The 16,988-nt window shown below is 42.3% G+C and overlaps 1 protein-coding gene and 1 pseudogene across 12 annotated transcripts in view; both read left to right on the forward strand.

The window, feature by feature from the left end:
- Positions 1 to 16,988, forward strand: part of DGKI (diacylglycerol kinase iota) — a 367,036-nt gene that overhangs the window by 121,881 nt on the left and 228,167 nt on the right. For 11 of the 12 annotated variants that reach the window (XM_036230859.1, XM_036230852.1, XM_016122880.2 and 8 more), the window contains exons 2-3: positions 3,269 to 3,377; positions 12,956 to 13,051. In XM_036230859.1, coding sequence (XP_036086752.1) covers positions 12,986 to 13,051 — 66 coding nt within the window. In that variant the 5' untranslated portion in view covers positions 3,269 to 3,377; positions 12,956 to 12,985. The remainder of the gene's footprint in view (positions 1 to 3,268; positions 3,378 to 12,955; positions 13,052 to 16,988) is intronic. The other variant, XM_036230860.1, reaches the window with a different exon arrangement.
- On the forward strand, positions 11,813 to 11,931 carry LOC118611197 (annotated as a pseudogene).

Here is a 16,988-nt window from a genome sequence, read left to right on the forward strand (position 1 = left end):
AATGAAATTGCATTCTTATTTCGGAAGAAGATGTGTATGCATATGTGAATATGTGTATACATATTGGCAAATGGGTTTTCTCCCATGGTTATTTAGAAGAATGGAAAGCTATAATCGCAAGTTACCTCCTACACCCCGTAGTATCTATATATATTTTTCCTATTCTCTTCTTATGTAATGTCCTTTTGTGAGGCCCAATTTACAGCTACAAACTGGCAGCCACTTTGATGTTTTTTACTTATTTTCCTCTTAATTAATGTTTATATGTGTAGCAGATATATAATTTTCTTCTATTAATGTTACAGAAACCAACCTTAAATTTGCATCCACAATGAGGAATAAATAAGCAACAAAAGCCTTGACTTAATTGTTTCTATTCACAGGGTCGGAAAGAGTGTGATTTTAATGTACTTTCTCGGGAAGGCTTAGCACGGGCAGAATGTGTCGTCTCTCATTTAGTAGCCATGTTATTCTTCTAGGGACACGTGCATCCCTTGCATCCTGATTTGATTATTTGAGCACCGTGCCTCTCCTGGCAGTTCTAACTAGGGAGAGTAGTCAGAGTCTATGACATCTCATGAGTTAAACTCATTTGTCCTGTGACTTCTGCTGCGACAGTAGCTTGTGGTGACTATCAAGGAGTTGAAGGTGGAAGCTGGAGATTCTGACTCCGCAGAGATCTGATTTGCTCGTGATGAAAACCGTGGCTCAGAATCGTTGAGCAGTGTGTTTCCGAGCCAGAGAAAAGTCCTAATGAAAAATTCTGAAGAAGCTCGTCGGACTCAGATGGATGAAAACCCTTGGGGGTGAAGGCTCACCATGTGAGAATCCTCCGATGTTCTTGCCTTATTGCTCAATTAAATGGAGCATACTTTGGGGAGAGGGGCCAAAAGTGATGCTGTCCATTATTTGCCCCAGTAAAAGTAAGGAAAGAGAATACTGTATCCTCAGACTGTCTTCACGAAAGGCCAGCATACTTGTAGTGAGTGGCTCTTTCGGGACTTATGTAAAGCAGGCACATTGCCTGCTTCCCGGCGGGAGCTGATGAAAGTAGGCTTCGGGCAAGCTCGCTTGGGTCAGTCTGGCTACCAAAGACCTAGCCTCTATTTCTGAGACTTCTGTTTAGGAATGTAGAGAGTTAAACAAAAGCGGGGTGGGGTTGGACACTCGCTGAGCTCTTGGGTGAGCTTGGCCATCCACTGGTGACTGCACAGTCCCGGATGCTTTTCTGGATTGCCACCCAGCCTTTCCTTGGGTTGTGGGGTGGTTTGACTTTGTAAATTCCATTTCCGGGTGGCGTTTGCAGAGCTCAGTGATGGATACAGAGAGATGTCCCACCTTCTGGAGTCCGACAAAGTTTTAGGTCCTGCTGTTACTCCTCTTCCCCCTTTCTTGGCCAAGTTCCTTTTTCCCTCAGTGGCTCCGTTGATGGGGTTCACCACGTATCTGGCCATCACTGCCATCCTTTTTCCCATCTCACTGTCTGTAGCCTTGTTTCTCTTTATGGTGAGGTGCGTGCAGGAGTCTGAGGATCTGGGCCTCCTTGGGCGGACCTGGTATGTCTGTGGGCCCAGTGTCAGAGATGGCAGATTCTTACTGCGATGTTCACGTCCTGTGAGACAGGCTGCAGGGAGCCACTGGGGGGCGAAGGGTGGGGCTGGGGGTCACGTGCATGGTGAAGTTTCTGATGTGTTCCTCCAGGGCTCCACCTTGATGGGCTTGGGTAAGCTAGTGTGCTTCTTCACCTGCCCTATCAACCTAAGAGGTAAAGGCAGGGTCGCTCACATGACCGGAAATTGAGTTTATTCAGGAATAGCAAAGGAAGTGGAATTCAAGTCACAGGAAAGAGCAAGCTACGGGTGAGTCTGTTGATGGTTTGGGGTGAGCTGTTTTTATGGGCCAGGAGTGCCAGGAAAGGGGACTCTAGCTGGAATCCAAGCAGCACATTCATTGGCTGGAGGATGAGGAGAGATTCTTGGCAGATGTTAGTTGGTCGAGGGATAAGTTTCGCTTTTCTGTAAATTAGGCGTTAATGGGAAATCAGTCTCTCAGTTCTTAAGCTAAGTTTTCTTGAGGGTGCGTGTGGGAGATTCTCCATTTCAGATTCTCTGGTTCCATTTTAAATTGAAGGAAGTGCCTGGGCAGCATGTGTAAATGCAGACTCTTGGGCCTGACCCTCATACCGACAGATAGCGTTTTTCATTGCGAGACCCACCTGATTCTAGGTCAGGTAATTCTCAGAGCACACCTGGACTCTTGTGTGGAGGGAACCCTCATGTCCCTTCTAGGCGGCCACTTAGTTCACGAGTCAGCATTCGTATTTAAGCTCAAGACCCTTGCCTGACGTATTTGGGGGAGTTGTTTAGAAATTGAACTTCTGTTATTCATGTTGATACCATAAGATCTCCATGGGGTAGGTGACCCCTCACTTTCTTCCTTTATCTTTCTGTCTCATTCTCTCCACTTCCTTCTCATCCCACCTTCCTTCCTTTTGCTCAACAATAGTCAGATTTGCATCCTAAAGGGTTTCCTCTGATCTCTTATGTTTGCAGACCAAGGTTTTTCAGCCTCATCTGGTTCATTCCCTCTTTTCTCACTTGAATTCTGTTATGTTCCACTCATCAAACCTAAAATCCACCTGATGCGTTCTGGATTTTTCTTGCTGTGGACCTTGGTAACAGATCTTTCTTGGAGCGTTTGCAACTTCTTGACAAATACAAATCAGTGTTCTCCCATTTCGAACCTTGGCTATCTGTTGAGGTCCTCTGCAAGGGTATGGGAGGATGTTCTTGAGAGGAGCAAGAGTGAACTTGGAGCTGTGACCAGCGTGGAAAGCCCTTTGGTGAGAAATAGAGGAATTTCAATAGAAGTCCTCATGAGCCTACTTTTCTTGCTTTAAAACCGTCCAAGTATTGCGGCCCCCAACCCCAGCCCGAGGGCTTTTTTTTTTTTTTTTTTCTGTAAACAGAGACCTGCATTCTGCCCTCTACCCTAAATAGGGTCTTACATTTTAATTTCTGGTCTTGAAGCCAGAAATATTGCCCCAAAGTGGCCCTCTCAATCTCCCAGTCTTTGAGATCTACCTGCCACTCTCTACCTTCGCCATGAACTTTAGAGAGATGCGTTCTAAGACATTTGCCAAGGTTCGCACATATGGAAGACTGGCACAGGCATCGTTTCTATCCCACGGGAAATTTTTAGCTCAGTGTTACCTTCTGATGTTGGTTTTTCTTTGTGTTTTTTTTTTTTTTCTTTCTTCTTGCTGCAGGAAAGCAATCTCACGGGCAGGCCTGCAGCACCTGGCTCCTGCACATCCCCTCAGCCTTCCTGTGGCAAATGGTCCAGCGAAGGAGCCCAGAGCGACTCTGGATTGGAGTGTAGGTGTTGGCTTTTTCATTTAAACGTAATTCAGCTGCATGCATGTCTCACTCTTTCTCACGGTTCCTAGAGCTGCAAGCGAGGCTTAATAATTTTCAGTCTTGCTCACTGACCAACCTTCAGATATCTAAGCCATTTTTATTTCAGACTCCTAGGAACATAGCACATGCTTTGCTGGTTCCTTCCAAGTTGATGATGAATAGAACTTACCCTTAGCTCAAGCTGTCTTTTCCTTTCTGGTGCTTTTGTTTGTTTGCTTTCGTTAGAGGATGACCTCATGTTGTATTCCAGGGGCTTCATATCCTCCCGTCTGTTAGACTTCTTCTCCTAACTCAAAGGTAGATTGGTCTTGTATCAGTGGGAGTGGGTATGTTTGCTGATTTTAACCAAAATACCTCCATGGAAGCTATTAACTAAAGTTGAAGATTGCAAGTCTGAAATTCTTAAGTCCATAAGAATACATTTAATGTGAGTCATCAATGAGTCAAGTTCTTGGTCAAAGACGTCTTTAACTGTGAATTGAAAGGTTTTGTCCCTTTCTGAAAAAAAACGTAAGGAACAGCATGAAGAGAGAGGAGGGCTGCTCTGAAATCCTGCCAATCTGGCCTTGATGATGGGTCTTGTTTAGCATTTTGAGTTTAGTTAAACAGAGTGGAAATTCACGTTCTTTATCTCTTATAAGAGCATGGCGGGTTGGGGGCAAGGAGAGGAGTTTTAAAATGCAATTTATTTTTTAGCTCCTATGCCATGATTTAATGTCCTCTTATATTGTAATATATTTCTCTCTCTCTCCCAAGCGACACTTACAAACATTTTTATTCTACATTGGTCCTGAGATTGTTCAGATACCTCCTCCGCATGTTAAATTATTGTCCAAGAAAAATGTTCCTCTCCTGGAGTCTCCCTTTATTCTAGGACAACTCTTTAATGAATTCTTAAACTACAATGGAGTGTTCACATAATTTAAAAGAATTAAATGTATAGAAACAAACCTGATGAATAAAATCAAAGAAGGACATGCATGGACAAATGATGAGCGTGTGTTGTAACACAGGTGTGTTATAAATCAGAGACCCGAAAAAGTTAAATATTCATGATGTCCCAAATGGTTTTCTATTTGAGATGCAAAATTTTAATGAGAGAGAGTTTATATCCTTTAGACAGAGACATTCATTAAATCCTTTCTCTGCTCCTTGTGTGGCATTAGTCAAGACATGTGATTTCTTTCAGCCTCTGTATTCTTGTCTGTAGATGGGGACGATTGTGGCTCCTCTTAAGGGGAATTTCATGGGTGTCGTTAGGATCATAGGTGGCGGTAAGTGTGAAAGCTCTTTGTAAACTGCAGATTTAATTATTTAGAAATAGAGCAATTGATGAATTCATTAATCCATCACGGATTTGCTGAGTACATGCTTGGTTCTAGAACCCATGTCGGTCCCTTGGGATTCTTAGGTGAAGAAGATGTGGGTTCTGCCTTCAAGAAGCTTAGAATGCAGTGGGCAGAAAATTAGTCAACGGCTAAAATGCAGGGTGGTGACCCCTAGAACAGAAGAGAACGGAGGGCATCAGCGCACTGAGGGGAAGGACACAACATCCCTATTTGATGTTGGAAGTACAAACGCTTTTAAAATGAAGTGTCCTGCTTGAGCCAAAGCTCGACTTAAAACGTGTTATTTTCTGATTCCCATAGAGAGGTATGCACTCTCATATTTCATCGAAATGGTATTTTGGGCTAGTGGTGGGAGGCTAATAATACATAGTAGGGGAAGAACAAATAGGAACTAAGGCGGGGTTCACGGGTCATGGTTCTTTATTCCTCCCTCTCCTTTGCTTGTGGGCGCCCTGTCAAGGTGGCCTGTGGAATTATCACGGTGGCAGGAAGCACTTTGGGAATGTTTAACTGTGGAGGGAAAACTGAAAGCCTCGTCTGAAAAGACTTCATCTGAGGGCTTATTTGGAGATATGCTGTGTCAGGAGTTATAAGATATGACTGAGGAAAAAAAAAATGATTGTGGGCTAACAGTGTTGTTAGCAAACAAAAGCCAAACAGTGACCAGCCCTGTAATTCCTCACTACAATTGTGTAAGACATTTCCAGAAGAGAGGGAGAAACAGATGGTTAAAACCATTTTAGCAACTTTCCGATGTCAAGTTGTGTGATGAGGTCCTTATATATTTTGTTTATTAACCCCTTGTCAAATATGTCATTTGCAAATATTTTCTCCCATTCGATAGGTAGTCTTTTCGTCTTGTTGGCGGTTTTCTTTGTTGCGTAAACCCTTTTTAGTTCGATGCAGTCCCATTTATTTATCTTTGCTTTTGTTGCCCTTGCCTGGGGAGACAGATCCAAAAAAAATATTGCTAAAGCTCATGTCAGAGAGTTTATTTTACTGCCTGTGCTTTCTTCAAGGACTTTTACGGTTTCGGATCTCACATTTAAGTCTTTGGTCCATTTCGAGTTTATTCTTGTATATGGCGTAAGACAGTGGTCCAGTTTCGCTTTGCATGGATCTGCCTAGCTTTCCCAGCACCATTCATTGAAGAGGCTGTCCTCACCCCCATGTACATTCTTTTGCTGAGGCTTTGCTTGCCTTTGCCTCAAAATTTTTGACTTTTCCTAATGAATGTGCTTTTCACCCGTTTCATTTATGTCAGCTCGGTTTACACATCTATTCAAAGAGCTAAACCAGGATTTTCTTTGCTCTGTGTAAAGTGCAAGACTAGTCCTCCGGCGTGACCTCTCTCTGCCATTTCCTCTTCCTCTGCTCCCCGGTGGAGAAGCGGCATGACTATTTCCCTGTATTGGCCCACTCTTCGGGACTAAGTGTGTTTCAATGATCCATCTTTACTCATTTACTGTTACTATTTATTAAGCTCTGATTTGGCTTGGAGTATCTTAAGAGTCTTCCAAATAAAGGGAAGGTTGGCCAGAATTAAAAAAAAAAAATTAAAAATGGAGGAACTCCAAAGTTTTGCCTTTGGTGAAGGTAAAAGGCCCCAGTAGTACTAAGTGATGCTTCTGGCAGAACGGGGCTGACAAGGTCACTTTGTTACCCAATCTGTCCCCCGTCCCCCGACACTGGGGGTTGAAATTCTCTCTGCTCCATTACTGTTTGGTTCAGGGGGATGAGGGTCACCCAAGGGCCTCTAGTACTGTGACCCCTGACTAATGTCACCTCCCCTCTCCTCTCACAGATACCAAAGCTGTTCATGGTGCCTGTGAAGTCGCAAGAGAAATCAGGGTGAACCCAAAAGTAGGATCTTCATCTTCTTATCATATGATGTCGGCTTATCATAGAATCCCAAAGGGCGCTGTCCTGACTCCAGTATATGTGCTAAAGGCGCCCGATTGTTTCCTAAGTATCCTTCCGTAAAGGGCTCGGAGGGGTGCTGAGATGCAGGCGAGCACTGAGTCAGTGAGCCTAGACTGGAGGCGCTTGTGCATTTTGGCCAGGCGTACACTATTGCAGGAGCCAGTTATTATGCTTCGGATACACAGTCTTAAGAATTTCCTTCAAGTATTCCATTTTAATATTCTCACTTCCCTGCTTAGTGATTATACTCTCTCTCGATGTTAGTCCGTCCCTCAAAGTCCAAAGCTTCTCTCCTGCTCCGATCTATTCAGATGGTTCATTGTGACTCAGAGGACCTCTGCCTCACGTAACCTCATTTCCGGTTGACCTTTTGCCAGCTGTCACTCTTGCACAGGACTTTCCCCCCACGCATGTCAGGGTGAGGGCCCTTCAAGCCGATGTGTGGGAGTGGCCAGAGTCGTCTTTGGTAGGGTGCCTCAGTGTCCTGCCGACAGCCGTGGACAGTTGGCTCTGCCCAAAGTGGAAACTGTCATTTCCTCCAGAGACTTCCTGTCTCGCTCTCTGCCAGGCCATGCTCATATTCTCAGTCGAACCGATTCTGTCGGTTTTATTTACTTTTTGCTTCGATTCTTCATAATATCTCTACCCACCGTGCATTGCCTTACAAATCTTCGAACCCAATAAATGTGTTTTAGCCATTGTTCTTATCCTAGGTCCTCAGTTAGATTTGGGGATTCCTGGAAGGGAGGGGCAATGTTTTCTGCTAGTTTTTTTCTCTCGTGGAAGAAAAGACAACATCATAGGCCTCGTGGCTGTCCGGTTACTGATGTGAGGGCTCTGACTGATGACAGCTTTCCTACTCCATCAGCGAGAAGGGGACATTTCCCCAGGAGTTGTAGGCACTCAGATAATCTCTGTTTCTGAAAGGTGTGGTAGACATGAGTCTAAAGCCTGCATGAAAAATAAACGGCTTTATGTGATTTGAATCCCCAGCAGCTCTTCTTAACTGCCCTTGCTCATACAATGCATTGTGTTGTCTTAAAGCACCACACGGTTGTTCGAGTTTTTCCCATTCTTCACTTCATCTTTGCAGTGGCGACCTGCAGAGGATGCTCCCACTGTCACCATGCCATGCATGTCAGCCAAGCTAGTTTTTGGGAAAACAAACTAAATTGCTAGAAAGGGAGTAATGCTCAAAAAGGAAAAAAAAAATTCTCATCTCCTGGGCTAGAATCCAAGTTTCCAGTTTGGAGTGAGCTAGCCCACTTAGAAGCGTGTCTAATGCATAAATAATGTATATCTTCTCTTAAATGTCACATGCCTCTCCTGCGATGCACTTTATCTGACTTGGAGATTTCTTCCTTGTTTTTAGGATTATAGCAGAGAACATAGGAGGTGGGTCTTATTCTCTCTCTGCTGTTTTACGATTTTTTTCCCCCCGTTACATTGCCTAAAATAGCTCTCCAAGAAATGGTGGAAAAGCCACCCAGATCTTTCTTAAAGGGCATATTAGTTTTAAACTTAGCATCCTTGATTTCAATTCACTTTTCCCCCCTCTCCGAGGAAAATTTCCTCCAGTCCCGAAGGCTGTGGAAAACAAAGCCTCCACACCAACAAAGCCAGATCTATCCAGACCACCTTTCCCTTCCTGTAGCTGATGATGCTAAGAGCAGAAGCACTTTCTCCTAGGCAGGGGGAAGCATAACATCGTCAGTGCGCTGCCTCGCTGTTTGGTTCAGGGACAAGATCGGGAAAACGGTCTTCATGGGGGATTGATTTAAACTGGGTTATGAAACTAGGCCATCTTATCTCTGGAAACCTTGAATGAAAAGCCGGGAGGAGGCAGGTGCGTGCGTGTGCATGTGCGTGTGCGTGTGCGCACATGTTCTCATTTCGGTCTCTTTTCAAAGGGCAGGTCCTAGCAGACGCGCACCTTCTTCACACGCTCAGGCCTCCGCATTTTTACCTTTGGGGTTGGGTGTCATCACCGATAGTGACTTCCACCCCAACAGTTTTCTCTACTCTCACTTCCATTTAAAAAAAAAAAAAATGTTGGCAGACTGCTCCAGAGATCAGATTGCTGAGAGAGCATGAGGAACTAATCAGCTATAGATCAGTGAAGGCCCTGGACCTGTTTGCCAAGTTAATATTGAAACATATCTAGCATGATTTCATGAACTCTCACTAGTCCAAAATTGTGAGAATGTTAAATTAAATTATACGGGCTTCTGGGGAAAAATCGTAGACTCCTATAACTTCACAGGTCACTGAGAAGTACCTGGGTCTGATCTTCTGCCCCTTGGCGAGTGATTAGCTAACCGAACACTGCCCAACAGAAATAGATATCAGCCTAAAAACTAAATTTTCTAGTAGCCACATTGAAAAAGATGATAAGAAATAGGTAAAACGAATTTTAGCATCATATTTTGTTTAACCAAATACATCAGAAATATTGTTTCAACATGTAATAATTATAAAAATGATCAACGAGATGGTTTGCATTCTTTTTTCACACTGAGTCTTTAAAATCTGCTGTGAATGTTACTTTGACAGCACATCTCAGTGTTAACCATACTTTCTAGTGCTCAATAGGATAGCCATATGCTTACTGGACAACACAGATCTAAATCATCCAAGACCGATTTTACCTACTACTATCTTAAAAATTTTCAGGGGGAGGTAGTCTACACCCACACACCCACACACACACACACACACACACACACACACATAGTTTTTTTCCTTCTGATTTTGTAAGAACATTTACATAGCATACATATTTATAATTTTCTTATTGTTTTAAACATTTTTTTATAAGCAAATGGCTTCATTTTATGTAAATTATTTGCTCTTGGTGTCAGTGCAATCTATCTTTAAAGTTATTTAGTGTATAACACAACCCCCTGCAACTTTGATCTTTTTACTTATAACTCTTATTAGAATTTTAGTAGGACTTGAGAGCAAGGAATCATACCTATATATCTATAACTAGAAATCTAGACATCTAGATATCCAGATATATCTTCCTATGTGTATCTCTACTCGTAGGCGGCTAGATTTATATATATAGACATTGATCTACATAAATATATCTATATCTATATCTATAGAGACTTGTCTGAGCACTCACAGATACAGAAGAAATGTTATCTTCATTTAGAAATGGAAGAGCTATTTTTTTTCATTTCTTTGGTCTGGCACAGATGGATAGTCAGAGTTGTATACTATTTGAGATGGCATTTCAAGATGGATGTGTGAAGAGAGAAAGAGGTTCCTGGGTGGGGAGAATGGAATACACACACACACACACACACACACACACAAAATTGTACACTAAAAGGAGAGTATGTCTATATTTAGAGAAGAGTGACAAGAGAGTTAATGTATGTCAGTGAATAAGAAAGGTCAAGGAGAGACAGATGGGTGCCATTAATGGAAGGTCTAGGATGTGTGGTTACATTCGGATTTTATTTTATAAAAAATTAGGAAATCATTTAAGCATCCCGAGCAAGAAAGAAGCATAACCATAGTTATGTTTTAAAGGAAATATTTGTACAGCAGTGTGAGATATCAGAGAGAATGTCAGAATTAGAGTTCAGAGCAGAAGAAACAAGGACTTAGAGATTAGACACACTGCTCAGTGCGTGGTGAGTAACTTGGGGTTGATGTAGATAATGAAAGAAGAGAGCAAAGAGAAGAAGTCTGTATTAGTTGGAGTAGACCCAGCTGCAATAAAAAAAATACTGAAACATGTAATAGCTAAATACAATTTATTTTTCATTCCTGTAACAGACCAGGACTGTGCCAGACAGGTTGGGTAGAGGGTTGACTCTGTTCCTTCATTACTCAGTGACCCAAGCAGACAGTCACTCTTACATCTTCATCCCAGAAGTTGACTTTCCAGGTACATGTATGGGAATAGAGCACATAGGAATGCATGTGGGAGGTTTTAATGGGCCAAGACTGAAAACAGCGCACGCCACTCCTGCTCGTGTTTCATTGGCTAGAACTTGGTCACAGGGCCACAGCTAATCGCAAAGGAGGCTGGGTAATAATAAGGCCTAGCTGTGTGTTCAGGAAGAAAAATAAATGGTTTTGGTGAATGGCTAGCCGTCTTGGCTACAAAGACCTAGGAGAGAAATGAAACTTCCGAATGTACATAGATTTTTCTTCCTTTAGGACTATTTCCTTTGGGCACATCCCCAAAAGTGAGATTACTAGGTAAATATATGAATGTTTTAACTTAATTTATCGCTTCTTTAAAGGCTCGTGTGAGTTCGTTTCCTTTTCCCTAGCCCCAGGATCTGTCTTGTTAACTTTGAACTTTCTCGCTATGTGTCTATGGTTTCATGTCTCTTTCCTTTTGATCCCTCTGGGTGAGCTTATGCCACATCTCTCTTCGTCTCTCACCTTCTCTGGTGGCTGTACAAGGGCAGAGAAGTATCAAGTCTAATAGATCAGTCATGGACAAGTTCTAGAATCTCTTTTCTAAAAAGCCTGAAGAGGTAGGGTAGGGTCTATTGGATTATCGGGTCTCAGACTCTGCTGTAAGCTATGGCCACCTCCAGTACTTTTAAAACTCCCGATGTCAGATGAGTTAAAATAGTCTCTCTAGGGATGGTGCCCTAAAAACTCACAAGATCGTTTTAACAAGCCATCAAATTTGAGGACCAGGGTGTCAGATCCACAGTGGCAGGAAGCCTCCATCATTTTCTTTCTCTCTTTCCTTACAAAGATCAGTCTTTCTAATCAGATCCCCGGCTCGAGAGTGAGTTTAGTGAATCCTTCCTGCTGTGCGTGTATCAGAGGCAAGGTTTCTCGGCAGTCAGTATGCAGTATGCAGCCGGCAGACAACCCCTGGCCGGGGATGAAGCCTCTTAGCCCAGCGAGTGAGCAATATGCTGGAAGGCCTGGCTCCCAGGCTTGCCCACTCCTGCCTCCCTTACTTGATCTCCAGGACTTCATTTTTGGCCTGTCCAGACTGGTATTTCCCTTTTTGGCCATTCCCCCACTGCAGCATTTTATACTCCACTTTCTAAGAGAGTCGGCAGGAGTTTTTGCTGTGTTTAGGTTTCCTTAGTATTCACTGCTATACTTAATGTGTTTAATTTCCACATTCTGGTCTACGGCTATGCCACCCTGAACGTGACCCATCTCATTTGATCTCGGAAGCTAAGTAGGGTCGGGCCTGGTTAGTACTTGGATGGGAGAGCACCTTGAAATACCAGGCACTGTAGGCATTAAAAAAATTTTTTTTTGTGCTGGGTAATTTCCGTGTTCTCTGGTAGAGTTTATTTCCTGGATGACCACACTAACCCAGCACCTGGAGCCAGTGATGTGGAATACATGTTTACTGATGAAATTAAAGAAAAAAAGGATGAAAAGAGATATTCTTCTATAAATGGTCATATGTTAAAGTTGGATGATAAATTTGATGATAAATCTAAAGTAAAATACTTTAGATTGTGGAGAGCAATTTCTTTGGGATACCTAGCAAAAAAAAGAAGTACCTATTAATTTAATTAATTAATAAAAATATTGTCCTTATCTTTCATTATTTGTAAACTTATAGGGTCCAAACCTACAATTATTCTGTTTGCCACAGGAAGTATTCGAATATTTTTAAAAGGAAGAAAACCCTTCAGTTCGAATTAACTGGATAAAGGCCCTACAGAATTAGTCGAATGTTTATGTTTGGATTTTTAGTAGAAATTTATTAGGATTTGAGTACACGATGACTTAAGACTGAGTTTCAAGAAACCTCTGGCTTAGAAGTATAATTTACCCATTATTGGTATAAATGTGTTTTCTGACAGTCTTTACTTAAAGTACTTTAATGCAGCTACATCCTCCTTCACAGCTAATTTGTTCAGTAAAGGCATCTTTGACTAGAACTTTGGTTTCCATTGTCATGAAATCTGCGATGTTGGGCCTGGATAAATAAGCCCTTCATTGAACAATTTGAGTCCCCCCCCCCCTCATTTGTTTAATATGTATTTCAGAGATGAACACATCCATGGATAAAGCATCGATAGACCTAATGTCTGTTGTAGTTTTTGGCTCAAAGCATTTCCAAATACCTTTCTCCATTTCTAGAATTTCAGTAGGACCAACACCAGCAGCATTTTCAGGGGTGAGGTGAAAGGAGACGTGTTTAAACTCCATGGGTTCCCTAACTCTCTTGCCTACAAAAACTGAACTTGAGAGCTTCTTCCATTGATGCCTGAGAAGGCAAACTGAAGTCAGTGGGTCTTTTCCTTCCAGGAGAACGCCGTGAATGGAGAGCACCTGTGGATGGAGACTAACGTCTCAGGAGACCTGTGCTACCTGGGCGAGGAGAACTGCCAAGTCAGATTTGCAGTGAGTGTGTTTGGTCCTCATACCTCGGGGCTCTGAGCGATGGTGGGTTGTGGGGGTGGGGAGGAGACCTCCCAGCCAGAAGGTCACCTTGGCTAAATGTCCAAGGAGAGGTTTGGAAGAGCTTGTGCCTTGTGACAGAAAGAGTATATCAAGTTAACATGGCTTTCATGGGATCAGTTTGAATGCGTTTAGGGCCTGATTGTGCAGGCCGAACCTAGGTTTAGTGTGTGACTTTATGATGACACTCGGGATTGGTTTTGTTTGTAGGATGGGTGGGAGGGAGGGAGAGTGTATATGAGGGAACGTACCCTTACGGAGGGGGTGTCTGTGTAGGGAGAGGTCTGTGTGTGGAGGAAGGGTCTGTGTGTGCGGGGGTGGGGTGTCTCCTTCGTAGGGAGTGTGTGCAGTGGAGGGCTATACTGGAGGTTGAACGTGGGGGATGGGTGGAAACACCTGTCTGGTAGTGAGTGTAGGTTGGCAAATAATTCAGACCAAGTTCTGGAGGATAAAATTTTAGAAACCATATAAACAATCAACAGTCAACCACATCAGAATGAATATCCTTTGCTTTTTAGAACTTACTTTGTGTCCCTATCGAGAACAATCTGTTTAAAGGTTAAATTCTCTTTTTGTTCTGTGAAGAGAACATGGTTGCCAGGCAGTAAGTTGTGAGGCACTAAAATTTTCCTGTTGAGAAAGTGAACTTAAAGGTTTTGTGAGGTTTAAAATTATGAGTCCATAAAGAATGCGATCAGAAATCGGAATGGTAGAGAAAGAAGAGACATTCCTTTTTATTTGGGGAAATGGGCATTATCATCAACATAATAAAAAATTTTTTTTTCTTTTTATGTTTGTTTATTATATGAAAGAAAGATTTGGGGGAAAATCTAGGATCTTGAAATTACAAGTGAATATGTTTCTATTAATAACTAATAAGGAAAAAATTGAGTTTCAGTCAAAGCTTACAGAAGAATATAGCCCCCAAGGACTTTTATTAGGCTGCCTGGAATCACATAGCTGGGGAGCCAAGACTTTTAAAATTACGTTAGCTGTTTTGATGCCTGGTTTATAGGTTTTGTTTGGAAAACTTTATGAGAATTTTGGAGGACCAGGGTTCATTTGAGGGAAGTTGGGAACTGTAAAGTGTCAGTGAAAAGCCCAGGTTCTGAGTTGTTGTACAGACTCTCAATTTAAATTGGATCTTGATGTTACTGGTCACTGTGACATGGAGGACTCTTGACCTTGGGGCCTTAGCTACCTTCTTGGTAGAAAAATGCAGTAGGATTAAATTATTTTTAATTTTGTTTCTAACTGAGATTTGTACTTAATTGTCTCCATTTCTTTTAATCTGGATGTAAATTCAATTGATTCAAATACTTATGCATATGTATTTTTAATGGAAATGTAATTGCATGGAGTTAGATTAAATTAACCATAACTAAGAGAAGCTCAGCTATTTGGACTAAAATTCAATAAATAATTATCATTGGGATCTTAGTTAATTGCATAAAAACTGCTCTTGATCATCAGAAATAGAAAAGTAAAACCCAATCTTACTTGCATGTATACTTTTGAACTCTTCAAACTTTGTATCAGTAATTAGCATTGCTATCCACTGATTATAGTTTAGGCACTATTCCCTCTAGGCCAGGAAAAGCAAGGAGAATAAAGGGAATTTTAGGTCAATGTAATGAGGTAATAGAATTGTGAAAATTCCCAGTGTTCTTTTGAACCCTTCTCAAAATTTCATTCCAAATACTTGGCTCTATTAACTTACTTTATAAAGTTTCTGGAAGATGAAGAGCTTTCCTCCAAAAAAAAAAAAAAAAAAGTTCATTAAATGAAGGAATAAATCAGTGAGGACCTGAGGACCTCACTCTGTTTCCTCTTTATAAGTTCCTGAAGGCTCAGTTTCTTCACCCATAAAGTGAAGGAAATGTTTGGAGGATTAAATGAGATAATGCACTGAAAGGACTTACTTGCCATAACGACTGACATAATGAATTAAAAGAAAAAAAAAAAAACAGAAAGGACAGGAGCAGGCAATTCACAAAAGAACTACCAAGGACCAATATGTATGTGAAAACTCTAAACGAAGGCACTCAAATTAAAACAACAGTGAGGAGTCAACATCATGTGCCTATTCAATTGTGGGGATCTACAAAATGCTAATGCTTAGTAATGATTTAGTCTCATGGTCAGCTGGCATGGGTGTAAATTGATATACTTCACAAAATTGGCAGTATGAAGTGAAAGCATTAAAAATCTAGCTCTTTCCACCTCATTTGGGCATCATATTTTGAGGAGACATTGAAAAGCAGGAAAAAAGACCCAGAGGAGTGTACTCAAGTTGGTCTGGGGTAGGTACCTTTGTAGTAAGTAACCTAGGTTGCTACAGAGTATTAAAGGGCAAAGGGAGAGGGAATGGACAGCTTCCAGGGTTTGAAGTGTTCTGTTCTTTGTGGTTAGGAAGGTGGAACCAAGTTCTTGATACGGTGGAATCCACCGACTCTAACAGCAGCTCTTACAGTGTGGGGTAATAAACATCCTCTGGGAAAATCCGTTAACGATGTAGGCTATTGTTTCTCTCTTCACTCCGAACACTGAGCTGACTCGGTAGACCTGGAGTTGGACTTGGGGATCTGATTTTAACAAGCACCTCAAATAATTACAGTGCAGATAGATGGTTCACAAACTTAACTTTGAGAAAATACTATATCATAAGGAAGGATTTTAACAACCAGATCTGCCCAGCAAGGAAGCGAGGTGCCTGGAGAGGTGGGCTCAAACGGCATGTCTACACATCAGTTGGCTGGCCTTCCTGATGCTGTGGGCGGGATGCATATCTGCTTTGGCTAAGAGGTGGGGTGAGATCGCCAAGGCGGCCTCCAATTAAAACGTTCTATCTGCAGCTTTCTCAGGATGGAACAACAGTTTTGTAAGAAAAATGCACTCGTAAGTAGATTATTATATTCTCGTTTTCTTTAATGAGCCGCCTTTGAAGAAAGCTGACCTTCTGAACAAAGTGCAGGCAGAAAACTTGGAGGAGGAAAGAATCCATCACTTAAGACGTGCCTTTCACTCATGACCCTGTTTTAGCAAAGCAAATGTCACGGGCAGAAGTTAGAAGGGAGAAGTCAGTGTGGGTTGAGCAGACAGAGGCGGCTCCATGGAAATGGGGCTTGAGCACAGTTTTGAAAGATGGGTACGATTTACATAAATGGAAGTGAGGAAGGAGGACAGTTCAGGCTGGGAGAAGAAGACAGGCAAACTCAGGGGGAGGAGGGACGAGCTTTGTGCAAGGGAGGAGGCAATTGTGAGACATGCACGAGCATCTCAAAGGGCATGCGTTAGGAAGCATTGGAAATAAGGGCGGATGGCGGTGTGCATGTGTCCATGTTTTCTGAACCAAAACTTGCATGTTACAAAGGTCTGTGTGCTCATGAAGCATGGCCGTACGATGCTTTGACTAACTAAAGGCATCGGGGAAGCTGCCACTCTTCCAGGGACATTGCAATGGTCTATTTAAAACCAAAGCTGTCCTGCAAATCCATGACCTCTTGCTGTCATATGGGCTGATATTTGGGGGCTGATATTGGAGGGCCTTGAAAGCAAGGCGGTGACATCACAGGTCACGAAGAGTGTCGCAGGAGAGTTTGCTCCAAAGCCTTGAGGCTGAACTGGGTAACTCTTAAAATCCTTCCTCTTCTATGTTTCTCTAGTGGCGACATTTAATACAGTAGAATGTCTGCCAGCAGATATTTAATGAGATTAAAGTTATTTCCAAATCAGTGACAGTGCTCAAATTAGCAACTGTTTCTTTTCTGGCCTAGAGGGGAGAAAGGGGTCCAGAGATAATGAAATTGAAGCAGAAGTATCGCCGTTTCCCAGCATGGCTATGGGGGGAAAATTCAATAAAAGTCCAACTAGGGCCACT

The sequence above is a fragment of the Rousettus aegyptiacus genome, unplaced genomic scaffold, assembly GCF_014176215.1.
Source record: "Rousettus aegyptiacus isolate mRouAeg1 unplaced genomic scaffold, mRouAeg1.p scaffold_m13_p_13, whole genome shotgun sequence".
Classification (NCBI taxonomy): domain Eukaryota; kingdom Metazoa; phylum Chordata; class Mammalia; order Chiroptera; family Pteropodidae; genus Rousettus; species Rousettus aegyptiacus.